General features: G+C 50.6%; 9 protein-coding genes across 9 annotated transcripts; 4 read left to right on the top strand and 5 right to left on the bottom strand.

Moving 5' to 3' along the window:
* Positions 1 to 225: 225 nt before the first annotated feature.
* On the top strand, positions 226 to 1671 carry PtrM4_144780 (uncharacterized protein; the record flags this gene model as incomplete). Its single annotated transcript, XM_066109777.1, has 5 exons — positions 226 to 454; positions 511 to 578; positions 630 to 866; positions 918 to 1054; positions 1104 to 1671. The coding sequence occupies 5 exons, from the start codon at positions 226 to 228 to the stop codon at positions 1669 to 1671; spliced, it is 1239 nt and encodes a 412-aa protein (XP_065959760.1).
* A 903-nt stretch (positions 1672 to 2574) lies between these two features.
* PtrM4_144770 (RING finger domain containing protein) lies at positions 2575 to 5829 on the bottom strand (the record flags this gene model as incomplete). The annotated part of the gene is made up of 5 exons (XM_066109776.1): positions 2575 to 2692; positions 2750 to 3003; positions 3202 to 3265; positions 3318 to 3697; positions 4315 to 5829. The coding sequence occupies 5 exons, from the start codon at positions 5827 to 5829 to the stop codon at positions 2575 to 2577; spliced, it is 2331 nt and encodes a 776-aa protein (XP_065959759.1).
* A 3211-nt stretch (positions 5830 to 9040) lies between these two features.
* On the top strand, positions 9041 to 12409 carry PtrM4_144760 (uncharacterized protein; the record flags this gene model as incomplete). The annotated part of the gene is made up of 1 exon (XM_066109775.1): positions 9041 to 12409. One exon carries the CDS (start codon positions 9041 to 9043, stop codon positions 12407 to 12409), a length of 3369 nt encoding a protein of 1122 aa, XP_065959758.1.
* Positions 12410 to 12519: 110 nt separating this feature from the next.
* PtrM4_144750 (uncharacterized protein) lies at positions 12520 to 16155 on the bottom strand (the record flags this gene model as incomplete). Its single annotated transcript, XM_066109774.1, has 1 exon — positions 12520 to 16155. One exon carries the CDS (start codon positions 16153 to 16155, stop codon positions 12520 to 12522), a length of 3636 nt encoding a protein of 1211 aa, XP_065959757.1.
* Positions 16156 to 16203: 48 nt separating this feature from the next.
* Positions 16204 to 17376, bottom strand: PtrM4_144740 (Retrotrans-gag domain containing protein; the record flags this gene model as incomplete). Its single annotated transcript, XM_066109773.1, has 1 exon — positions 16204 to 17376. One exon carries the CDS (start codon positions 17374 to 17376, stop codon positions 16204 to 16206), a length of 1173 nt encoding a protein of 390 aa, XP_065959756.1.
* Positions 17377 to 18332: 956 nt separating this feature from the next.
* On the bottom strand, positions 18333 to 18656 carry PtrM4_144730 (uncharacterized protein; the record flags this gene model as incomplete). The annotated part of the gene is made up of 1 exon (XM_066109772.1): positions 18333 to 18656. The coding sequence occupies one exon, from the start codon at positions 18654 to 18656 to the stop codon at positions 18333 to 18335; it is 324 nt and encodes a 107-aa protein (XP_065959755.1).
* A 448-nt stretch (positions 18657 to 19104) lies between these two features.
* Positions 19105 to 19443, top strand: PtrM4_144720 (uncharacterized protein; the record flags this gene model as incomplete). Its single annotated transcript, XM_066109771.1, has 1 exon — positions 19105 to 19443. One exon carries the CDS (start codon positions 19105 to 19107, stop codon positions 19441 to 19443), a length of 339 nt encoding a protein of 112 aa, XP_065959754.1.
* Positions 19444 to 21147: 1704 nt separating this feature from the next.
* Positions 21148 to 23040, top strand: PtrM4_144710 (uncharacterized protein; the record flags this gene model as incomplete). The annotated part of the gene is made up of 1 exon (XM_066109770.1): positions 21148 to 23040. One exon carries the CDS (start codon positions 21148 to 21150, stop codon positions 23038 to 23040), a length of 1893 nt encoding a protein of 630 aa, XP_065959753.1.
* Positions 23041 to 23942: 902 nt separating this feature from the next.
* PtrM4_144700 (CypX, Cytochrome P450) lies at positions 23943 to 25819 on the bottom strand (the record flags this gene model as incomplete). The annotated part of the gene is made up of 6 exons (XM_001942178.1): positions 23943 to 24367; positions 24447 to 25118; positions 25174 to 25258; positions 25312 to 25403; positions 25457 to 25493; positions 25544 to 25819. The coding sequence occupies 6 exons, from the start codon at positions 25817 to 25819 to the stop codon at positions 23943 to 23945; spliced, it is 1587 nt and encodes a 528-aa protein (XP_001942213.1).
* Between the last annotated feature and the right edge of the window lie 5 nt (positions 25820 to 25824).

Below are 25824 nucleotides of genomic sequence, written 5' to 3'. Positions count from 1 at the left end.
TTGTAGTGGGTAGCTCTTCCGGTTGGCTAAGACGTTATTCCGATCGCTGCAAGTCTCCGACGATGCTGGTTCTGAGACGACGACCTGTCCAGGCGCCTTGTCCGATATCGTGCTGCGTATGCTTAACGAAGATATATACATATCGTCTATAGTCGAAGCTGTGTTGTACAATTACAGCATCTTTGATCTCATACACTACATCCCGCTGACATCCGTGCTGTTGATATGGCGGTCGACTACTTTTCCAACCCGCCGCCCGGACTGGACTTGACCGAATCACGCACTGCTACCAATAATGCCATCGGCATCGTGCTTTTTGCCCTCTCATTTGTTTTCGTTGGCTTGCGCCTCTTCACTCGCTTACGTGTGAAGCGTGAGCCACTGGGCCTGGATGATTACCTCATGTTCCTTGGTTTAGCCCTGAATGCTGGCAACTTAGCATGCTGCATCGCAGGTACGATGATCAACCACACAAGGTTGCTTAGTATATTCATTAAACACTCTGGCTAGGCGGCTTTTTCGGACTTGGAAAGCACATCTGGTCCTTAGGACCCTATGAGATGCGGCAGATCACCATCGTACGTCCTCACCCCCCTCCAAAGTAACACAGCAGCTAACGAACAGCGAAGATCACCTTCGCCTATGTCTTGATCTACTCTTGGAGCGGCTGTATTATCAAATTCTCCATCCTGGCTCTATACCGTCGCATCTTTGGCTTGAACTGGCTCGGCTGGTTTTCCATCGTCATCACTGTTCTCTACCTCATCACCAACCACATCGTGGTACCACTGTACACGCGACCACTGAACTTCTACTGGAATCAGTGGTACGGGGGTACAGGCGTGGTACAGGTAAACGAGGCAAAGGTATGAATCGCATTGAAGTTGAAACAAATCCCGTAACTAACCAGGCTGTAGTTCTATCTCGGTATCAGCATCATCAACATCTTCGGTGATGTCTGCATCCTTGCGATACCCATAGCCAGTGTGCGCAAGTTGAACATGGGACGATCGCAGAAAATCGCTGTCAATTTTACCTTCCTACTGGGCAGTTTGTATGTTTCACATCCAACCTTTGAGATGAATATCCATTAACATACATAGTGTCTGTTTCGCCTCGCTCTACCGCCTCATCACCATCAACCGCCTCGTCAACACACGAGACATCAGCTGGGCCAAAAGCGACGTCTTCATCTGGTCATCCGTCGAGCCCTCCGTCGGCATCATCTCCGGCTGCTTACCCACACTCCGCCCCCTGATGATACTAGCCATGAACAGCATCTCGCGCCGGATGCCATCCTCGATCAAATCCTCGCGGCACTCTGAATCGCCCGCCCACTCGCTGGACCCGCTGGAAACGATATCCAAGAAGCGCACGCGCAAGATTAAGGTTAAGGATCCGTTGGAGAGCACGGTTGCAGGCCAAGACAGTCGGATCGACCGGAAGTCGTGGATGCGGTCGAGGACGGATAATAATGAGCATTGGGGTAGATATCGGCCTGATGACGATGAAATGTGTCTCACGACTACGACTGTGCATGTTCATGACAAAGAGGGAGGCGAGGTCGGCACGAGTGAGATCTTGGATCATGATAGAGAGGAGAATGGGATTACTATGACGAGGAAGTTTGAATGGGATGAGGGGACACAGGGGCCAAATCTAAAGAAGTAGAGAGCATCATCACGCGTTGAAGTCGCGGAATAGTACCTAGCATCGTTTTCAAGCACTACATTTTGAATACTACCAGTCATGAAGTACGAAGGCGTCACGTGTCTGAAAACCAAGGAGTGGAAGCGGAAATTAATAACTTGGCTCCGTGATCGCGTGGTCCGCTGCAAGGCTGGGGGTGGCAGTGCTGCAGGGTTCTATGTAGATCGTGGAGCCAGATCACTCAGTCGCTCGATCGCGAAGATTGCCCAAGGTACCTTACTCGAGGACTCTATGCCGCAACTTCTTCGCCTCGAGACGTTGCATCGCAACGAAGGACACCATCTATTCGTCTGCTACAAGATATCCGCTTCAAAACATCCAACACAGACATTGGTAAAGCTGACATATCTCTAAACACAGACCGAATGCGAATGCGATCGCACCGAATAGGCCCGGACGTTGTTGATGCAGACGGGAAAACCCTTGTCGGACTAGTGCGGAAGTCCTGATGCGAAACAGGATCTACTTCTTGGGACCTACAACCGGAATGGCTTACACAGCTGTAATGTGGACGAGCGGGCTAGTGCTCATTGTCGCTGTTGTATGCCGGGCCAGTGTGAAGAAGACACTGCTACACACAGTCGCTATGATGCTGACTACACACCTAGTGCTCATGGTCGCTGCTGTATACCGAACCAGTGTGAAGACACTATTAGACACAGTCGATACGATGCTCACTACGCACTTAGTGCGCTGATCGACAGTACAGTGTGCCATTGACTTGGTGGGGCGTAAGAGCACATCCCGTAATTATCAAAGAGATGGATGCAAAGATGCATGCTTTTGATTTCGTCCGCGGAGGATAAGGGAGGGCGCAAGACGACACGTGATGACGACCCCAAACACCCCGACCAATCCACCCCCCTACCCAAACCTCTCCCTAGCCATCTGTCTCAAAAACTCCATAGTCTTCCCCTCCTTCTCCCTCCTCTCCGCCAACCTCTCCTCCCTCTCCGCATCTCTTGCCCTCGCAATCTCCTCCCTGCGTATCTCCCTCTCATTCTTCTGCCTCTCCTGCTCCTTCTTCTTCTTTTTGTACAAATCCACGCCGTCATCCCCCATCAAATCAGATTCCGCTACTTCCACATCCCCGGCTTCTTTGGCGTCGCGGAACGACTGTAGCGTGCTGATTACTTCGCGCTTCTTCTCGAGTTGGCGTTCGCGGGTACCGGCGTCGGCGCGCGGGACGAGGTCTTCTAGGCGCGCCTTTTGGAGCGTGCGGTCTTGTTTGCGGGCTTGTTGTAGGGCGCTGTGCGAGGTGGATTGGGCGTCTGCGGCCGAGTCGGCGATGAGCTCGTTGCGGTGGGTTAGATCGTCGATTTTAGGGATTGTGGGACCGTGGCCGGAGTGGTGGGCGAGGTGTTGAGGTGGTGCTGGGCCGAAGTCGTCGTCTTCGCTGTCGTCGGCGTTGGCGTTGGCGGCGGTCGTCGTCTCTTCTTGTTTGGACAGGTAGACAGGTGATGCTCGTGTGGTTGTGCGGTACGAAGATACTGTGTCCTGTGCTGTCTTGAGCATGCTGGGATCATACCAGCTGCGGGCTAGGTCGCCTCGATTCCTGGTATGTTAGTACATAGTCTTTTTTCACATGTGTTGGCAGGATTACATACCATCGGCTGACAAAGCTCTTCCATCGTCCTTTTGCTTCGCGCTCGTCTAGCTCGTCTAGCTGAATCTGCTTTTGGATATCGAGGTACGACTGGAATAATGGCTTGTACGCTTCATAGTCGCGCTTAGTTAGCGGTTTTGCCTTGTAAGGGAGAGCGACGGTTTTTGCGACAGGTGAACGAGTGCGGCGTCGCTTGTAGCGGTGGTTGTCATTGTCGCGGTCGCCGTGGGGAGAGCGTGAGCGCCGACGCGATTCTTGGTGCTTCTTGTGACTACGTGTGTCGCGGGATGGCGAGTGGCAGGTGGGTAAGAGTTGCGCTTTGGATACTTCTGGCGTTGGGCTGTAGCGTGGCATTGTTGGTGGTGGAGGGAGGATGTGGTGCTGGGTGACGTGAGTAAGCCGGAACATTTTCAGTGGGTCCGTGATGAGAGCTGCGCAACACTGGCATAGGTCATCTAACTTCTACTACTACCGACCAAGCCTTCGCTACCTAAAGGAGTATATCGATTAGTAGCCTGGGTATCGAGGAGAAAGAAAAGCCAACCTTTGGGTGTCGTCCTTCTAATCAGACTCATATTTCCATCATATAAATCGAATAAGCCGCATCAACGTATACGCATCGTCGACTGGTACTACTTTAGTGCACGTATGAGTTGGAGTGGGAGATATTGACTGTTGTATTAACCTTATTTTTTAGGCTTATTCGGAAGTTGAGTGTAACTATACAAACGGCTAGAAGAAAATCTTAAGCTATGCTTCCAATAAGCTGCAATAATGCCCATCAAACCTCCATTCCCTCCCTAACCCACTCACGACGACGCAGCCGCACCACCCCTACCCCTTCTTCTCTCATAATCTACAATCCCCCTCTTTCGGTGATTCTGCGCAGACTTCCACCGCACATACAACATAACTGCATCCTTCAATCCCACAAACATACACCCCCCAACAATACTCCTACCCCACCGCGTCTGCAAAAACCCCGTCGGCTTACTCACACCCCCAGCCTTGCCACCATTCTTGATCCAGCCACCAAGCCACGACACGGCCGGTGAACTCGACGGAGGCGTGACCCAATCGGTGGGTAAAGTGTGGCGGAGTATCTCGCCCATGGCTGCGGCTATGGTGGGGAAGATAAGGGCACCGAGGATGGTGTCGGCGAGGGAGGCGGTGGAAAAGGTTGCGGCGCGTTCGTGTCGGATGCGTCGGGGGCGGGGCGCTGCTGGCTGCATGGGGATGTTTGGAGCGGGTGCAGCGACGGGTTCAGGTAGGGGGTTTGCTTGAGGAGCAGCGGGAACCAGGTCGGGTAAGTCATCATCTGTATCGGTATCGGTATCGTCTTGTGGTGGGGCGTCGATGGGTCCGGCAGCGTGTGGTTCAATGGGATGAGCAGGATTGTTATCCGGCTCTACGCCCTCTCCCTCGCCCCAGCCGCCGAAGATGTCAAAGTCGAGTTCTATCTCCACTTCTTGGATGACCTCGCCGTCGTGTGCATTGTGCATGGCGGGGCCCTGGTCTTGGACCTGGCCCTCAACATTGGCGTCTTCGCCTTGCCTGGGCTGAATCTCCCTTAGCCATTTTTGCTCTCGTGGTAGCCAGAAGCGTTCGTAGTATGCATTATAAAAGCCACGGAGGTATGGCAATGTGGCGAAAGTGAATGCGGCACTCGGTGGCCATTGTAGTTGCAGCATCTCATCGCCTGGTTGACCAGAACTGACGAAGAAGATGAGCGGTAGGAAAGGTAAGAATGAGTCGGCGAATGTCGTTCTGCTCGCAACTAGTACAGCGGGTATAAGCGGGAGTCCGAGGTCGAGTCTCCAGTGCTGCCTCAGATGGTCTAGACACTGTACCGCAACTGAGTTGACGGCTGCATTTGGTGTCTCGTACAGCGGACCGAGGATTTGCAGCGCATCTTCCGTCCCAAAGATCTGATATATCGTCGCGGTGCCGGATAGGGTCAAAGTCGAGTACAATGCCGTGCCCGTCACCAGTGCAAAGCCCGGAAGACGAAGACTGCCGACCAAACGCTCCAAGCTCCTCACTGCTTCCACAACATAACTCTTATGCCGCTTTATCACAATCTCGCCCTTGCACTGTGGACATAGAACCTTGCCTGCAGTTGTCCCGGCCCGTCGCCCTGAAGTCGGTGCCTCCATGTCTGCTATCCAATCCAACAAACACGTCTCGTGCGCCACCAACGAGCAAGCACAGGGTGACCGCCATTCCGATGTTGTCTCGTCATCTTCCGTCTCGTCGTTGAAGCAGATCCAACATCTGCGTGGGTCGTCGTCGTCATCTTGTTGTTGCGGCGCGGCAGTTTGTGTGGGACTCTCCTTCTGATCTTGGAATGTGGAAGTAGCTGACTGCGAGGGCGGCGAGTTAAGAAGAAGCGTCTGTGAGTCTACCGATTGTCCTGAAAAGCTGTTGGCTCTTTCCTTCTGCGACGCGGATGATTCGGACGGAGGCAACGCTCTACGTTGCGACGCGGGGCGCTGAGCCGGGAGAGATGACATGATGTGTTTGGCCGAGGTGAGACGCGTGATGCTGTTCGTTATCGCTATACGCGTAGAAGAAAGCGATAGAAGACTGGAAACAAGTGCAAAAGCGCAAACAAATGAAATAACAGGTCGCGCGCGCAGACGCTGTTGACCTGATAAGTGTGGTTCGGTGTTTGGCAGGTAAAGCAGTCGTAGATCGACAGGGTTGCAAAGACGTCACCGATCCCTGCCGCTGCCAAGACCGAGCCTTTTACTTACACCACGCTCGCATGTCGATTGTGCAAAATCAAAATGATTATACCAAAGTTAAGAATGTATATCAGGCTTCCCAATGCCGCATCATAGACCTGTCTGCAATACTCCAGGAGAACATGAACATCTACCCACATCCACCTCCCATAACGGCATCTCTCTACATCCGTATACCGGAAGCCCTGAGGCGCTCAAAGTCGACTTTTTCATGGCAGCTAAAAACCACTTATTCTTGACAGCCGACAACGCTGTCTGTTGAAGGTGATGCGAGCTTCTGATGTCTGCAAGACAAAAATATCAGAATCCTCAGGCTATCGACCGTGTGAGACGTGCAATCAGCTTACAATGCCTGTATGAAGCTGTACATAACAAAGGCAAGTTGACACAGTAATGTATAAGTACGCCAACAGCGAGTAGTTTCATCAGTTTGCGTTCAGCTTCGGCCTCCATCATACAAGATTCTAGTACGCCAGCCTGTCCTGCTGCAATTTTGAGTAATACCACTGGAGTGTCCAATCAAGCCGCAGCAACCATGATCGTTTGAGAAGTTACACCTGTAGGAACGGTTGCTCTGGTCTGAATTCAATACGAATCGTAATCTTATGATACCGCTACTGACGCTTGGCAAAAGAAAGTAGAGTTAGCATTCGGCCTTAGTGACTTTTCTAAAAGCCCGTGTCGGTAATTTCCCGCAACACAACGAGTTATTTAAGCTGTTCGTATCTCCTATCTGTGTTGTTACTTACCTTGCTTCTACCCAGTTTACTATCCTTACGCACTGTGCGACTATTTCTTATCCAATCACAACTATGAAGCTTAGTCTCTAGCTTGTAACTTATTGCAGCCTCTGCGTCTTTGCGCGAGATGTACATATCAACCAATAGAAGTAACATTTCAAAGTAATTACTAATGGATTTGTAGGTATGCGTACCTGGATGGGGGTCGGTATGCTGTACGCGACGCGGGACAGATGGAATACCTAAGGATTGTCAGGAATGTATCGGTGTAAGTCAATCATCCCTAACTAGTAACTATATTCTAACACATGATTTAGCGATGCGGTCAACCAGGCCAAGTCTTAGAAAATGGATGCATCAAAAATGCTGTCCGAGACGGGAGGCGAACCTACGTAAACTGCGTATAGTATACACTACTGTATAGCTTCATATTGTACGGGATCGCCGCGCTGGACGTCGTATGCAGCGGTTTATGAATTGGGGGCGGAGGAAATGCGCTCGGCGCTCGTGTCTACGGGATAGTGATAGCATGGTGCCCTCGATATCTGTGTAGTAAAGACGAAACTATCGCGCTTGTGTTGTTGTCTGCTCTCGTCGTGAACATGGCATTCACGTTGCTTGTAGCCCTTACTAGGTTTCACATGCAACGGCGGTTTGGGGGCATTGATAACAAGGACGAATTTATTACACAAAAACCTTTACTGGCGAGCATGGCATTGTTCTGGCTGTTGTCAAGTGTTATTAGCGCACTCATTCAAGGCGTCTTCGTCGATATAAGCAAGATTGGATCTCGGAAACTAGTGACATCAATGAATCAACCAAAAGGACGAACAAAAGCCGCGATGTTGTCTGACCTTGCGTTTAGAATGACTTTGCATGCTTTTCTCCATGTCGGATCGCCGCTCGGCTGTGTGTCGTGGCGCGACGTGGCGGCGATTTGTTCTCCGCCACAACACCGCACGCGCAATGGCTATCGAACGGGTCGTATGTCAATTTACATTCCTTTCCTTATCTTTTAGGAGTATCATACCTTGATATCCGACCGAGATGCAGCGCGAATCATGCGCCGAAAGTGACAAGGATACAGTAGAGATAAAGATTTCAAAAAAAAAAAACGCATTCCAATGTTACCAGCACGTCAAGATGATCGCCGGTTGCTTCAGTCAGACTAAGCTTAGAATGACTGTCCCGCAGTTCCATAAGTTCCTAACCTCTTATTACGAGTGTTGAAACCGCAGCCCACCCCAAGCCTTGTACGCTGCAGCGTTTGGAGGCCTTACTCTGACCATGCACACAGTAACTCAGTAACCACAACCAACATGACTGCTAAGACCGACTCCTTCTGCAAGCGGACTACCGTGCGCTATCAATCCCTCAGCCCGATCAAGGCTCCAAGACCTTCTCCATCGCTCTTACACGGACACATGCACTACTCGATGCGATTACAAGCGTTGGAAGGCTTAGGTAAGATCACAAGGTATGTATTGGTAACGCCGAGAGCGTAGAGGCTATCGGTAGTCTTGTAATAGGTACGTTTGCTGGTGACAAAGGGAAAAGGATAGCCTGCATGCTCACATTGATATCATTTCGGGCTGTAAACAGACCCAGTAGTTGTTTTTTGGGATCGCTCAAGTGCGAAAAGGGGGGAGGCTGTACAAATAGACATTCTGTTGAGAATACAGTCCGTAAGTGACTTGGTGGTATCAAGCGGAGGAGTAGTCACATGATTGGTGACACGTGCAGGTGGGTCCTAGCGGGGAGCTTGGACGCAGCTGCACGCAACACGGATCTACGAACGTGTGAATAGCTCCTTAGTCAATACAATACGAGTCGTACCACCACTACCGTTGTGCCTTAGAGAGCGCTCTATTAGGTAGTCATACTACTACTAATAGTGCCAGCTTCTCAATAGGTTATGAGCCCGGTTGCTCGGTGCTCTACGATTCGGCGACCCACCAGATCAAGGTGATCTGAAGCCACGAAAGTCGAGACGAGCTTCTCGCACACGGAAGACGAGACGAGCTTCTCGCATACGAAAGACGAGACGGGCTTCTCGCACACGGAAGACGAGACGAGCTTCTCACACACCGAAAACGAGCATACGGTTCCAGCTAGAGAAAGCTGAAGGGCGCAGACGCCAAAACGTTTACAAACCCACTAAACACCCCTACACCTCGAAACCACACACAACTACGGCATTTGACGCGTCACAGACAGTCAAAAGCACAACCGCGAAGATGGGCAGCGACGACAGATACGATAAGGAGCCTAAGATCCCAAAGCTGACGAAGGAGAATCACGAGAAATGGTTCCGCAATAACAAACTGAAGCTGAAGGGAAAGGGAATCTTCTACACTATCGAAGTCACGAAGCACGCGTACGCCTGGATTGCACGACATGGAGCTGGCACCTCCACATCAACTGCCAACACCTCTCAAGACCCGGCCGGCACTGTCAACCCTACAGAACAAGCAAGCGTCCTAGGCCTGACAAGCGACTTCGAACGACTGGGAGGTACATGGAACGCTGAAAAGGCAAAGGAATACGACAAGGATGAGGCTAAGGCACTGTTCTACATCACAAACAGTCTCCTTGATGATGACGACGCTCTCGCAGACGAGTACGAGACTGCATCTGCCCTCTGGACCGCACTGAAGGTCAAGTACTCAAAGACTGATCAGTTGACAGCCAACAACATCATGACCAAGCTTCAGAACTTCACCTGGAAAGACGAGAAGGATGTCGACTACACGTGGGCAAAGCTAAAAGAATACCGCCGCAAGATTATTGCAGCTAAGCCTGCTGCCAAGGGACTCTACAATGATGAGGCACTTCTCCAGATCATGCTACGCGCTCTTCCAGAAAGCTACGGATCAGTAATCGACTATCTCGATGTCCAGACCTCTCTCACGGTTGACGAAAAGATTGCTGCACTCCGCACGAAGGAGCTGCGACTGAACGACACGGCTGAGCATGCAAATGTAGCATTCCCGAAGTACCGTCACCCGAATGACCATAGAAGCTCGGACTCCTCGATGCGCGACCGCCCCCGTTCTACATCGCCTGAATTAGGCCCATCCACAGGATGCCTCCATTGTAAGGGAGAACACTGGGCCCGAGACTGCAAATACAAGGGTGAAATTCAGGAATTCGGAAGAAAACTTCGAGAGAAAGACGAAAGAGCTGAGAGACGCGCAGCCAAGTCGAAGAGACCTTCTAGAAATGAGAACAAGAAGCGATCTGACAAACCTGTCAAGCCTACAGTCAAGACAACCTCGAGGCGCAAGCATGGGTACGCAGCCAAGAATCAGGATTCTGACTCTGGAACGGACAATGGCTCCTCAGGCACGGACAGCGAGACCAGCCACGAGTCTACATCCGTGGAAACAGAATGTACGCAACACTGCCATATCTCTGCGGAACAAGCTAGTAAAAGCACACCGGCGAACTGGATTGCTGATACTGGTGCTTCATCACACATGACTGACAAGAGAAACCTGTTTAGAGGACCGCTAAAGCGCACGCCGCTCACCACTATCCAGGTTGGGGGAGGATTTCTTCATTCTACCCAACGTGGTACTGTTATGATGAAGGCACTGGATGGGACAACAGGATTACTCCGAAAGGTTCTCTACGTACCTAAGCTCGGCGTGAATCTAATCGCAGCAAGACGGTTGTGTAGGGAGGGACTTCAAGGCACTTTTGATGACAAGAACATGTATTTTGAGGACAAATCAAGAATCGCAGTACAAGCAGCACAGAAGGACGGTCTGTACATCGTAAGCCACATTGCAAGCAAGTACTCAGGAAAGGCGTTTATTGCAGGCAAGACTCGGACCGACAGCAACGATCAAAGCACTGCGGAGGAAAGTCAGGAGACACAACCCGAGACACAATCCGACCAGGACCCAGACGAATCCGAAGAAGACAAGTCTACGAAGAAAGATCGCCGGAACTACAGGCTAATGCACAGACGGTTTGCTCACTACGGCCCAGCAATGCTACGAAACCTGTATAAGGTAACGACAATTGAAAAGATTAAAGTACCCCCAGCCCACAGGCGCTTCTGTGACCCATGCCTTAAAGGCAAGATGAGGAATAAGATGAACAAAATCCTAGCAGAACACAAAAAGGAGGTACTAGCACTAGTATCTCTTGACTTAGCTGGACCGTTCCCTACATCACTCCGCGGAAATAACTACCTTATGCAAATAATCTGCAACCACTCCCGAAAGAACTGGTCGATACCACTGAAAACCAAGGACCAGGCTATCCTAGAGCTACGCAGATGGAAGGCAAAGGTAGAGCTCCAGACTGGGAAGAAGGTGAAGGCCTGCAGATCAGACAATGCGCCAGAACTAAAGCTTGTGATAAACCAGTGGGAAACTGAAGACGGGGTTCAGGCCGACTACACCGTAATTGCGAGCTCGAATCAAAATGGACCAGTGGAGCGAAGCATCCAGACTGCCGAACACGCAATGAGGGCAATGCTCGATGATGCACAACTTCCTATTGAGTTCTGGGACGAGGCCGCTGAGGCTGACGCCTACATCCGCAATAGACTGCCAACAGGACCGCTGGTCGAGGGAAAACCCACGTCTCCAGAGCAGGTATTCTCAGGGAAACGCCCAGGCGTAGACCACGTACGAGTCTGGGGGAGCAAGTGTTACACCTATCTCAATCCAAAGACGCTGCCAGCGAAAGGGAGATTAGACAAGTTAGTGCACCGTGGTCGAGCAGGCGTCTTTATGGGATATTCTGAAACTACAGACAAGCAGTTCAAAGTCTACTCTCCTGACCTTGGATATACGCATAGAGTTAGCGTCATCCAAACTAATGAGAAGGTGCCAGGGGGAAAGATAGACCTGAACTTGAGAGTCAAATCAGGTCCAATGGGCACATCTAATGAGCTCATCCCACGGAAAGCCAGAGGAAGACCAAAGAAGAACCTAAATCAACTAACTAAACCCGACGCCCTGGATATTGATATTGAACTGCCGCCATCATCGCCGCCATTGCCGCCGCCATCATCGCCGCCACCATCGCCGCCATCACCGCCGCCACCATCGCCGCCTACGCCAGCACCTGCGCACCCATCACCTACTATCACTCCACCCGCGCCAACAGTAGAGGATGAGAGCGAAGAAATGGAGGTAGACGAAGTTACCAACCCAGTAGCAGCCGAACCATCAGCTAGGTATCACTTCAGGACTCGGACCCAAAAGAGAAAGCGAGATACATTTGACGACATGGAGGATGAACATCGCCAAGCCAAAATTGTCAAAGCTATGCTAGCTGTCCTACGAGAGAGCCGAGCTGACGAAGACCCCACAACTGAAATCCCGACATCTACGCACCACCATGAAGAGTCTGCACACGAGACGATTGTTAAAGCCTTCTATACGGTGATTGTAAGTGGAAACCTCGATGTCACGGGACGAGCAGAACTTAGCGGCAAAGCTTTCGCAGCAACAGAAGTTAAAGGCATTAGAATCCCTCAGACCTATAAACAAGCTATAAGCGACCCATGTGAACGGTCTGTAGGAACTGTATTCCAGCTACCTAGTCCAGATGCTATTTACAGTCAAGATGAAGAAAGAAGGTAAGACGCGAGCGGCGAGCCCGCTTTGTTTGGGTTGGCGCACGGCCCTCTCGTTGCCGGGGAAGCGACTAGGCTCGCAGCCTAGTCATGTGACTTAGGGCTCAGCCCGTTACATTACCCCCCTCCTTTCCCTTTAGCGTGTAGTTTTTTCCATTTCTTCCAAGCGTCAGTCTTTAGTACGTTGCTCACTGGTTCCCATGTCGGTTCAGTATAGTCCACCCACTTCACATATGCCTCCTTGATTCCTTTCCCTCCTTGCCCTATTGTCCGTTCGCCCAGAATACGCTCAACCAGCCATAACTCGTCTCCATCTATAAGTATAGGCCCTGGCTGAGTGTCTCCAACTTTCTGCGATGGGAAAGAGTCGTCAGGCGCGTAGCGAAGCAGGTCTACGTGAAAGACAGGATGGATTTTTCCCGGAACGTCAAGCTTATAAGAGTGGGAGTTGACCTGCTTCAAGACTTTATACTTTCCATGCAACCAGTCTAGCTTCTTGGAAGGTCGTGTTGTCTTCACGTTTCTAAGGTTTAGAAACACCCAGTCTCCCTCCTTGTATTGGGGCGCTGCTGTTCTTGTCTTATTAGCCTGATGCTGCTGTTTCTCTTGTGTCATCGCGATCGCGGCTTGGGCCCACTCTGTTGCATCTTGGAGTCTTTTGAGGAAGCCTTCTGCTAGTGCTTCGCCATCTTTCTTTGGTCGGTCCTGAATAGTTCGATCCTCTACTAGCTGAATAGGTTCATTGTGATATCCGTGCATGAAATAGAAGGGGCTTAGGCCAGTGGATGAGGCCTCGCGGTTGTTGATTGCTCCCATAACGACAGGTAAAAGTGCCAGCCAGTTTTCTTGCGTGTACGTGGCCCAGATTCGAATCATCTTTTCAATCTCTTGATTCATTCGTTCTGTTGCACCATCGGTTTGCGGATGGTAGGCAGTCGACAGGCGTTGCTCAACGCTAAGGAGCTTACAGAAATGCTTCCAAAGATCGCTAACGAATTGTGGTCCTCTATCGCTCGTAATTGCCGTTGGAATACCGTGAATAGGATAATGCCGTTCGAAAAGTCGTTGTGCTACGGCTTGTGCCGAGATATCGTGCATACCTTCTAGTTCAATTCCCTTTGTCAGCCGATCAGTGACCACCATACAGTTCGTTGCGTTATCCCGTCCAGATGGCGGCAAGTCGGTAATGAAATCGATTGAAAGTTCCCCCCATATACGTTCTGGGATCGGTAATGGTTTAAGGAGGCCCTTCTTTGTTTCTCTCCATATCGTATTCCTTCCGCAAATCTCGCAGTTACGGACAAAGCGTCGCACGTCGCTTGCTGCACCTGACCAGAAGAACTGCCTTGATAAGATTGAGTAGGTAAGATCTCGTCCGGGGTGGCCAGTAATATGCGAGTCGTGAATATTTTGAATGATTCGCGTGCGGAGTGGTTCGCAGTGAGGGATCCATGTCCGGTCTCGAAATCGTAACAAGCCTCTCTCGTCTAGGGTGCATTCTGCTATACTCACTAACTTCTCCTTCTGAAGCTTAGTAGGGAGGTTCCTCTCCTTATTTGCTACTAGTGTAGTAAGCTCCTGATAAAGCTTATCTTCTTGGCGGCTTCGGTGCCACAGATTCTGCATCTCCTGGTCCTCAAACATGCGTATCTCTTTTGTGAAGTCAATCTCCTCAGACGATAGAGACTGGATTTGAACACTCCGCAAGTGCTTGCTCTGGAAGAGACGGATAAATCGAGACCGTATTCGTTCATCGTCATAGTTGGCGGGTAGGTCTTGTTCTCGTCGTGATAGGGCGTCGGGTTTTCCCATAGTCTTTCCAGGTTTCCATTCCAGGGAGAAGTCGAATCGTGAGAGAAACTCTGACCAACGTACTTGTCTTTCAGACAGCTGTCGTTCGCGGTAGAAGTATTGGAGGTTCTTGTGGTCCGTCAGAACTGTAAACTTCCTAACCATACGTAGTTCAGGAGCCCATGCTTCTAAGCAACGAACAATAGCTAGAAGCTCCTTGTCATGAATTGGATAATTGGCCTCTGTTGGTGAGTGCTTCTTTGAGTAGTAAGCAACGGGTTGCCAGTTGTTGTTCTTGTCCTTCTGCAGCAATAGGCCGCCAGTTGCATGTCCTGAGGAGTCGGCTTCTACTAAGGTGTCCTTCTCTGGATCAAAATGGCCGAGTATTGGTGCTGTAATGAGAAGTTCCTTAATCGTTTCAAATGCTTGATTGCAAGCCTCGTCCCAATGAAAAACCATCTCTTTCTTAGTTAGGTTGATGAGCGGTTCAGCAATGTCCGAGAAGTTCGGTATAAAAACTCGGTAGAAGTTGGCAAAACCAATAAATGCTCGGATAGCCTTAACTGACGTTGGTGTAGCCCATTCGCGGATTGCGATAATCTTTTCAGGGTCAACTCGAATACCCACTTCTGCTTCCACAATGTACCCGAGGTATTTAACTCGTTTAGTCTCGAACTCGCACTTGTCGATATCAATCTGCAGTCCAGCGTCTATGAGGCGTTGAAGAACCTTTCCAACCTTCTCTCTGTGATCCTGAAGCGATCCTGACGAGTAGATCAAGATGTCGTCAACGTAGGCTGAAACAAAGTCGTCAAGGTAATCCTGCAGAACACTATTTACGTAGCGTTGAAATGCGGCTGGTGCTCCTGTTAGTCCGAAGGGAGCAACCCGCCATTCGAATAGGCCGTATCTTGTTCGGAAAGCTGTCTTCCATTCCTCTCCTTTGGCCACACGGATCTTGTGGAAGGCTGCGATAACGTCAAGTTTTGTGAACCATTTAGCTTTGGCCACATTTCTCAGTGTTTCTGTGAATAGAGGCAGAGGGTAACGGTCCTTCCTGGTGATGTTGTTCAAGCCTCGGTAGTCAACGCAAAATCGGATGCCCCCTCCTGGCTTTTTAACCATTAGGACGGGTGCGGCTGCGGGAGAGTTACTAGCGCGGATAAAATCCTTGTCTAACAGCTCGGTGAGAGTTTTCCTAAGCACTAGTAACTCTTCTCGGCTCATGCCGTAGAGCGGACCCCATGGAATGGTCTTCTCGTTTCCGTCTTGATCCTTTTCAATCTCAATGTGGAGATCAACGCCTTTACGATGCGGGGGAAGTTTCTCAGCTAGGAAATGGTCGAAAGCCTTCAGCCATTGGTGGTACTGGGGTGGGAGCTTCGTCTTCGGATCGGATCGTTTGCGCGGTTTCAAAGCTTTCTCAATGTCGGCGATGGAAACAGCGAACAGTCCAGTGTCGAGCGCAATACCGTCTCCTTTGTTCTTCCTACGGCTTCTTCTCACCTCCGCCATGAATGCGGAAGCCATCACCTGAGTAGCCTTCATTGGTGGTGGCTTGTATGACGCTTTCTTGTGGTTCCATGCGCGGATGTTTGATGCGCCGATATCCAGGCAGCCTTGTTTGGCCGAAATTGTGACGTCGGCATCCTCTAACCAGGGCTTTCCCAGAATCACGTCGTAAGTCAGGCCAGGTACAACGTAGAAGAAGACGCGTTTCTGCTGGTGGCCGTCTATGTCTATCGAGGCGTAAGTAACTGTATCTAGGACAGTACTTGGTTCTGCGTTCTTCCCAGCTGCTTCCTCCAGCTGACGCGGGGCTATCTTGATTGATGGCAGTCTCAGAGATCGAAAGAGTTGTTCATTGATGGCGGAATAGCAAAGGCAACCTGAGTCAACAAGTCCAGTGACAAAGTCAGTTCCATTAAGTCTAACGTCCACTACAAAGGGATCGCTATCCATCTTTTGCTTTCCAGTCTCCTTCCATTCTTTCTGAGCTGCCGCGTGTTCCTATTGCTCTGCTTCGGAGTCTTCTGGATCTTCCTCCTCTACAGCTGCCTTGGTGACCACAGTACTCTTTGCTGTCTTGACGCTAACGTGAGTTGGTCGTAGAGCGGCTGCCAACGGGCATGTAGCTATTCGGCAATTGTTGCGGCCGCATCGAAGACAGCGTCGTTCCTGGCGTCGAGCATCGATTTCCTCTTGGTTGACCCATTTTGCTCGTTTTCCAATAAGTTCTCGGTCCTCAGGACGCCTAGATGGATATCCATTCATGTTGGTCTTGCCGCGGAGGCCGACAGCGTTCACTTGGGTAGTTGTAGGCTGCGTAGGTTCCCATTCCATCATGTCTTCAGGGGAAGCTGCTGTGAGAGTGGCATTATTCGATTTTGCTGGTGGTTCATAGGTTGGTGCATTTTCAGCAGTTCGGCTACCGTAACGACGGGTTGTTTTCGTCCATTGGCCGAACAACTCCATGTCGTTGCTAAGATCTACACACTTCTGAGCGAACCTTGCGTATGTGCTTGTTTCTGTCCCTGATGTACCAACAAGCCTATCCTTTATCCTACCACTTAATGCATTTCGTAAGTAGGATATCTTCGTATGCTCAGGCCAGCTTTCTGCGTCAGCGTTGGCCATCTCTTTCTCAAACCGTGGATAGAAGGAAATAAACGTCTCGTCGTCCTTCTGGCGTATAGAGTAGAGGTTCTGAATGGCTTTCTCCTTCCGATTTCGTTCGCCGTAGAGGAGTTCAAGGCGGTCAAGCAGCTTGAAAGGGTTTGGCGATTCTTCTTTAACTTGTATCTCGTAGTATGTTGTAACGTTGGTTTTCGCTGCCCCATCAAGACGCATGTAGACGTAGCGTAGCTGAGCTTTTAGGCTTCCAATAGCTTGCGCGTCTTCTTCGATCTTGCCCTCCATCTCTAGCTTCCATCCTCGCCATTGTGATTTGTTTCCACCAAACGTAGGCGGGTGGGGTAAGCTGTGCCGCGGCTTTGGGATTATAGGCACAGATGTGTTCGAAGTCTCGGAGGTTGGCGTCGGATCAGTGGTGGCGTCTGTATTGTGACCAGGCGTTTGAGGTGGCTCGTGCGATGATGCTTCCAGCCTCTCCATCCTAGTGCTCATGTCTTCAAGTCTCTGTAGTAGCGACTGTAACAGCTGGTTCGAATCGTTCGTCGTCATGTTAGTATCCCCGGGGGAGCTCATTATAACGGTGCCTTGGTTGCTGCGTGTTCTGCGTGTTCTGCGTGTTCTGCGTGTTCTGCGTGTTCTGCGTGTTCTGCGTGTTCTGCGTGTTCTGCGTGTTCTGCGTGTTCTTCTTGATCTTGACTGTATGTGAACGGTCTGTAGGAACTGTATTCCAGCTACCTAGTCCAGATGCTATTTACAGTCAAGATGAAGAAAGAAGGTAAGACGCGAGCGGCGAGCCCGCTTTGTTTGGGTTGGCGCACGGCCCTCTCGTTGCCGGGGAAGCGACTAGGCTCGCAGCCTAGTCATGTGACTTAGGGCTCAGCCCGTTACAGATACCGTACTTGGCCTTTGTCTCCTCTACAAGCTCAAACCACCTCTTTATTAATGTCGCATCCTCACATAGAGCTCTCTGCCTATCGTACGCTCAGTTGAAACACGTCCGAAGACTGTCTGTACGCTTAACAAAGTTAGCTAGCTACTTCTGCCCAACCTAGCCAGCGCCGCGTGCAGCTAGCAGCTTATCAGCCATATCACGTGCAGCTGCGTAGGTAGGCGCAAACCCGCGCTGATCGAGGTGAAGTATATAGCTGACAATCACCTCCTCTTCTCTCTAGGTAAGCTTCCTTAAGTTAGGCTGGCAATCGCGTCGGGCAGGTATACCAGCGCGTCGGCGGCGGATTGATCGTTCGGATACGTTGTAGATAGCAGCAGTACTACGATTACTCTACACTTAATAAGAGTTAATAGAGGAGATAGCAAGTTGAATATCTGCTTCATTTGATAACGATAGAGTAGCGTTGCGTTGAGCCATTGTAGGTTGAAATCAGTGAGGTGCGAAAGTTGGTGGGGTGCGGCGCTCGCTTGCCAACCATGTTACCTAAAATTTAACACTAAACAATCAATACAGGACGCGCGATCGCCAATTTTCCAATCAAGTCAGGATAGGCTCAAAATCCTGTTTTGTTTTGTTTGTTGACAAGTCTGGCCATTCGTCGTACGTCGATAATATGGGGTGGAAATCCACGTCGGTCAAGCTCAAGAATCCACTGTACGAGAGACTGCTCTTTAATAGGCGATAGCTTGCGGTTAACAGAGACTATCTCTAATCGTGCCTTAGTACCATAAAGACGTCGTTGGAGCGTTGACTTTGGCACGTCGTACGCTGCTGCGAGTGCGCGCACTAATTGTTTTGGATTATTACGATAGGAGGCCATAGCAAGACAAATTCTACCTTCACAAGAAGTCTGTATAGGGCGTTGTTGTCGCGGCATTGTAGTGGTTGTGTAGAGCGTTGGGTCAAGTTTGGTGGGGTGGCCCACTAACTAAACCGGCCCACTTACTGATCCTTGACGTTAACGTGCTCCACCAGTAAGCTAGCCACACCAGTAAGCTGGCCGCCCCACCAAACTTGACCCGACGCTCTGCACAACTACCACAATGCCGCGACGACAACGCTCTATACAGACTTCTCGTGAAGGCAGGCTAAGTCTTGCTATAGCTTCCTATCGTAATAATCCAAAACAATTAGTGCGCGCACTTGCAGCAGCGTATGACGTGCCAAAATCAACTCTCGAGACGCGCCTCCACGGTGTCCAGCCACGATCAGAGATTCTATCTACTAGGCGTAAGCTATCACCTATCGAGGAGCAGTCTCTCGTGCAGTGGATCCTAGACCTTAATTGACGAGGATTTCCGCCCCATATTATCGACGTGCGACGGATGGCAGACACTCTACTCGCTGCGCGTGGCCAAGATCCACCTCCGCAACCTGTTGGCAAGAACTGGATGTCGCGCTTTATCCAGAGCCAGCCAGAGCTTCGGACAAAGTGGAGTAAAAGGCTTAATAGCCAGCGCGCTAACTCTAAGGATCCTATCGCCATTGTAGCGTGGTTTAAGCTAGTAGAGGAGACGCGCCAGACGTACGGCGTGCTAGACCAGGACATCTACAACTTTGATGAGACTGGCTTCGCTATGGGCGTCGCTGCAACGTCAAAAGTTGTGACTAGCTCTAACAGAGTTAGCAGAGCAGTTGTCGTACAGCTAGGCAATCGCGAGTAGGTAACAGCGATAGAGTGCATTAATGCGTCTGGCTGGTCTCTACCACCGTTCGTGATCCTGTCTAGTAAGGTCCACCAGGCCAGCTGGTATAATAGGCTCCCACTAGACTAGATTATTGGCGTCTCCGACAATAGCTAGACGACAGATGAGCTTAGTTTTAAGTAGGTAAAGCACTTCAACTAGTATACAGCGTCTCGTACAGCTAGAGTCTATCGGCTTCTTATCCTTGACGGCCATAGTAGCCACGCTACGCTAGAGTTCGACTAGTATTGCGCAGAGAACAGGATTATTACCCTCTACATGCCACCTTATACCTCTTATCTCCTCCAGCCTCTAGATGTGAGCTGCTACTCTCCTCTTAAGCGCGCGTACGGACGTGAGGTTGAGGAGCTCGCTCGCCAAGGCGTCTACCATATTGACAAGATAGACTTCCTCACAGCCTATACACGGATCCGGCCGATAGTTTTTACGCAGCAGAATATCCAGGCAGGCTTCTAGGCCACAGGCCTTGTCCCTCCCCGTCCAGATCGCGTCCTATCGTCGCTCACAGTAGCCAGAACACCGTCTCCCCCAGACTCCGCAACAATCAATCCAGATTGGTCAGATTGATTGATTTGATTGGTCATTTGGAGTTTTTACCAACTCAATCAACTCAATCTAAGCTTTTCAAAATAGCTAATCAAATCAACTTGCGAAGGTCAGATTGATTGATTTGATTAGTTAGATTGATTTATTATTAACGAGTTGTAAGGCGAGTAGTGTCGTATTAAGAGAAGGTTTTTGGTGTTGAAGATAGTTATCTTGGACCCCTATCTCGCTTAGCTTGTGATCCCTGTCGGCCGGGCAAGCCAGTCTCTATGCATTCACTTCTCACCAGCTAGCTCTCCTCTTATAGGACTAGCTCCTTCTGCTTAGGGGCTAGCCTCTTCTAGGCTTCACCCCGCACCTATATAGCTAGTCCTTCGCTGTTCTTAATACAACAACGATTTCGCTCACTCAGTTCCCTAATAATCCCTTACACACAACACTAGTTGCCTAGCTACCTATACAGACATTTTTCTTTAGTGTTTAGTATCGCCCACGATGGCCAAACGCTCTCGAGTTCCCACCAATACTGCTGCCGCCGCCGCCGCCGCCAAACGGGCGCGCCTATCAAGGCCCTCTGTCCTATCTCAGCGATCGCTGTCGCCTCAGGAAACCCTTGGCGCCGCCGTAAGCCAGGCCACAACGTTTGAGTCGCAATTTTTCGAGTCGCAAACAGAGGAGGAGGGTGCGGCTGAGGGCAGCCAGGCTGGTACAGCAGCAACAACAGAGGCTAGTGTTGATACAGAGCCTGATAATGGCGATAACTTTGACGGCATTAACTGGGATCGCCTCCCTCGGTTCATGAAGCCTCTTACAACTGGGCGGCGCGTCAAGAGTTGGATCTTTCAACATGGATATCGCGTTGTTGAGCTCTACGATCAGAATCGAGTGTGGTTTGTATGCAAATACTGCCACATCCACAAGGTCATTGACACTGGCGGCAGTGGAGTTTTTGACGTATCAAAGGCCACCTCCTCAGCTGCAGCTCATCTTGGCCTTCAGAAACGAGGCCATGGCTTTACAAAAGACGGCCTGAAGCCTCGAAGAACAGGGCAGCAACTCTCTCTACGACAGACGCTGGAGACTGGTGTTGCAGTCTCTCAAGAGGCTGCCAACGCGATGGGCAACTTCAACATCCAGCAGTTTCGTGAAGTTGCAGTGTTCTGCCTTCTTGATAACAACTTGCCAATGGAGCTACTTGCAAGGCCGTCCTTTCGCGAGATGATTAGCCTTGCAAACCCAGAGGCAGAGGCAGCTTTGTGGGTAAGTCCTCGCAGTGTAGCTACCTACGCAATGCGCCTCTTCCAATATATGCAGCCACAGATTGTCTGCGCTCTGTCAGAAGCTGCAAGCAAGATCCACATAAGCTTTGATGGTTGGACGACAAAGGGTGGCAAGCGTGGATTCTTTGGAGTCGTTGCACACTTTGCTAACGCCTCTGGAGTGATACAAGATCTCCCCATCGCCCTCCCACATCTCGCAGGCTCTCATACTGGTGATGCTATCGCTGATACAATTAAAAAGACGCTCCAAGAATACAGTATTGGGAGTGATAAACTCGGCTACTTCGTCCTCGACAATGCTGCAAACAACGATACTGCAGTCTCCTCGCTCGCCCACGCGTACGACTTCAACGCTGCTCACCGACGCCTCCGCTGCGGCCCTCACACGCTTAACCTTATTGGCCAGGCAATTATCTTTGGCAGCAATCAAGAGGCGTACAACAACAACAACGACGAGCAGCTCCAAACAGAGGAGGTGTACATGCAGGAGTGGCGTCAAGAAGGGCCCTTAGGTGTACTTATCGACGTTATCAACCATATAAAAACGCCTCAACAACACGAAATTTTCCGAAGCTTCCAAACCGCCGCCAACGCCGAGTTGCCAGCTAGAGAGCGCCTCCACGTACTTGAGCCTGTGAAGCCTGTTGTTACACGCTGGAACTCTTACTACGCTGCCTTCAAACGCGCAACTCAACTCCAGGCAGCATACAACTCTTACGCTGAGCACTACATTAACGCACTCTCCCTTGAAGATCGCCGCGCTTGTCAACGTGGCAATAAACTCCCTGAAGCACCTAGTTGGATGAGATCAACAGGACTTACAGCTGCTGATTGGGCGGTGATAACAGAGTATCAGGACTGCCTAGAGCCGCTTAAGCTTGCTACGGAGAAGCTTGAGGGTCGCGGAAAGGCAGGCAAATACGGCGCTATATATGAGACTATTCCTGTATTTGAATACGTACTTGGCGCGCTCGAAGCCCGTACGCGCTCGTACGAGCAAGTTGACTTCAACCCACCTGATGCGCCTGAAGATCACCTCTTTGTTAACCTCCGCGCCGCCTGGAGTAAGGCCAACGATTACTACAACAAGCTCGATCGATCGCCAGCATACTACGCTGCTACCTGCCTCCATCCATACTACAAATACTACTGCGAGAACAGCTGGGTGGATAAGCCAGAATGGCTAACATCAGCCAACGCTGGCTTCCTGCAGCTCTGGCAGTCGTATAAGCCTCAACGTACACGTCCTCTATCTCAAACAACTGCAAAACCAAGGCATAGAGGAATAGATGATGTGATTGGCGCCCTCGTACGGCGCAACAAGGCTCAGGTAGAGGCTGCCCACGACGATGAGTACGAGCGCTGGAGAACTCAAGAGCCAGAGTGGACAAGCGAACAGTATCTTAGCGATGGCCACCCAGTCAAGTACTGGATTCAATTACGCTCAAAATACCCGTGTTTGAGCCAGTTTGCGATTGATATACTCACGATACCAGCATCTAGTTGCGACTGCGAGAGGCTCTTTAGCGAGCTTGGCGATTTACTTGAGCCGCGCCGGCGAGCTCTTGGCAGCGAGTTACTTGCTGCCCTTCAGCTTGTACGTTCGTGGAGACGAGCTGGCTTTGACGGCTTGTACAACAACGGTGATGATGAAGATAAGTGGAGTGACGTCAAAGATGAGGAGATTGTACAACAGTACGATATAGAAGGCTGGAGTACAACACCATAACCCCCTGTATACTACTTCTTAGCATCAATCAGCCAATCAACCAATCAATCGCAATCAATCTGCTCAAAAACCCTAACAATCAATCCGCAATCAATCAGCAGCGTCGCCGCAAGCTAATCAAACCAATCGACAACCTTAAGATTGATTGATTTGATTGTTGCGGAGTCTGGTCTCCCCCGCAGACAACCACAGATAATAACGCAGCAGCGCAGGCGCAGCGCAGACAGAGACACCACATACAGTAGCAGAGCTTTAGCAGCAGGTACGCTATCTTCAAGAGCGGCTGCGTCAGCAGCCAGAGAGCCCAACAAGCGTTGCGATACGCCAGCTTGCTAAAAGCGCTCAGCTTGCGATGCAATCAGCAACGATACTTGCAGAGGAGAATAAGAGGCCACGTGCAGAAAATCAGCGTCAACAACAAAAGCAGAGTCAGCAGCGTCAATATATTGCTTCTGGTGGAGTGCTCCAGGTGCAGCAGGCTCAGCAGTTAGCTGCAGAGGCAGAGAGAGTGGTGATGGAGGCTAGCCAGAGCCAGGCTGGTGAGCGACGTCGGCGCGCGCCACCAACGTGCACGAAGTGCCATATTGAAGGACATACTCGTACTTCATGCAGAGCTAGATAGATAATTATATCTCTGTTGAGAATATCTTGGTTCAGTCCAGGGTAGAAGGTGATTGAGAGTCACGTGATGTGCTGGTGTGGCAGGCACTGCCCGGTGGGCAATGGCACCCACCACAACAGCAAAAGTCAATCAATCCCAATCAATATTCGCCCTACGGATTGAATTGACGCCAAAATTACTAGTGGACGGATTGACTTGATTAAAGTACCAAGTCTCAATCAAGTCCAATCAATCCGTCAATCCGGATTGATTGTTGACAACTCTGATCATCACCACAAGCTCAAATCTGCACCTTCTTGAACGCCAAACTCTTCGTCGAATCCGGCATACTCTGCGTCCCAACATCGATCGTTGCATACCGCTCCGTTTCGCCATTCGGCATCTTAACATCATACTCCAGTATCAGCCTCACCAAGACCATCTTGATCTCATTGGCAGCGAAGAAACGGCCAGGGCAAGCATGGGCTCCGTAGCCAAAGTTGAGGTTGGTCTCGTTGGCAGTGACGAACTGGTTGCGCGCGATATCCGCTGCTTTGCCGCTTGCGCGCAGCTTGTAAGCGCGGAAACCGTCGAATTCGTCCGCAGAGGGGTAATTCTTTTCATCGAGGTAAACGGCTGCGGAGGGGACCTCGATGGTGACGCCGGGGGGGATGTATTGCCCGTTGCTGAGGGTGATGCCTTTGAGGACGCGGCGGGTGAAGGCCGCTAGAGGGGGAAGGAGTGTTAGTTGTCATGTTCCTCCACGGTAATATGCACCACACAAAATTGACGGGATCCAACTTACTAATGGCCGTTGGGTAGACGCGTAATACTTCCTTCATGTAGCTATCAACCTTCTCCATCTGTTGCAGAGCACGAGAAGTGATGATTCCATCATTATTGGCCATGACATTGCGGATCTCCTCACGGAGAGGGTCAACGTACTCTGGTGTGACGGCGAGCGTGTGCATGATGCTGGTGACGGTCATACTCGTGGTATGGATGGCGGCGAAGATGAGGCTTAGTTGGAAGGCAGTAATGTCGTTGATTGAATCTTTACCTCTACCCCGCGTGATCATCCACTGCAACATGTCGTCTGGCTCTTGCCAATTCGGGTCTTTCGACTTGGCATTCATCCTCTCCTCTATGATCGGGCGCAGGAACTCCTTTAATTGTTGTTCGCACTTGCGGAGCTTAACGACCTCCGGGAGGCGATGACACAAGAACGGCTTCAGCCATGAACGGACCTGCTTGACAGCTGTGACCGCTCCCACGAGATCGATTGTATAGTTGGACCCAAGCTTGATATACTCTGGGTTGCGACATAGTTCTGGCCCAACGAAGATGCGACCGGAGACTTTTGCAATAACATCGACGAGTTCTTTGAAAATGGAGACTTCAGTCCAGTCTTCGCATGGGGGCATAGCTTCTCGCAGTGCGGCGTCGACTTCCGAGGCGATAACTGGGTTCAATCGAGCTAATATTGTATCAGCTCCATTACCTCGTAAGCAGCGTTCTTCGTTCCAACCTACGGAGTGCTGGTGTGAGGTCAGACTTGACTGCATGGAGACCGGTAGCCCCTTCAACACGCAGTTTGGTATATTTGACTTCCATGAGCTATAAGTGATTAGTTTTGTTGTCATTGACGTCAATGGCTAACGTCTGCTTACATCCTTGACGGCTACGGGGAAGCTGAGAACATCGTCAGGGAGTTTCCGTAACTCTGGGAGCAGGCTCGGGGGTATAACGATATTGTCTTCGCCTAGAGAGGTATGAGCGATGCTTGTTCCTTATGCTTGGAACGAGCCAACTTACCCTGCTCTCCTGCAATTCTGTAAACGGAGTCTTTGAACTAGCGGCGCTATAAGCAGGAGCCTTTCTATACAGTCATGAGTAGCTTACTTTGGCGTAACCATTTGCATACATTTTCTTTGCAGAAGTGAGGTATGTCTTTCGGTGTTTTTCTCCGCTCTCTCCGCTGTTGAGGGCCGGCAGACTTCCCAGCTGGGCCTTGAGCTTGAGCTTGGGAACATATACGCATATTGCGAGGAAGAGGGTTGCTATAGCCACAGTCTGCAACGTGTGCGTCACTTGCGCGATAGTTTGGCTATCCATGATCGTAGATTCCTGTGTAGTAGACTTGATGGAGGTGTTAATGTTTTCGAATTTGCCGACCATCTTCG

This window comes from Pyrenophora tritici-repentis, chromosome 9 (genome assembly GCF_003171515.1).
Source record: "Pyrenophora tritici-repentis strain M4 chromosome 9, whole genome shotgun sequence".
Lineage (NCBI taxonomy): Eukaryota > Fungi > Ascomycota > Dothideomycetes > Pleosporales > Pleosporaceae > Pyrenophora > Pyrenophora tritici-repentis.
The sequence above is the reverse complement of the archived record's forward strand: the minus strand, read 5'-3'. Positions and strand labels throughout refer to the sequence as shown.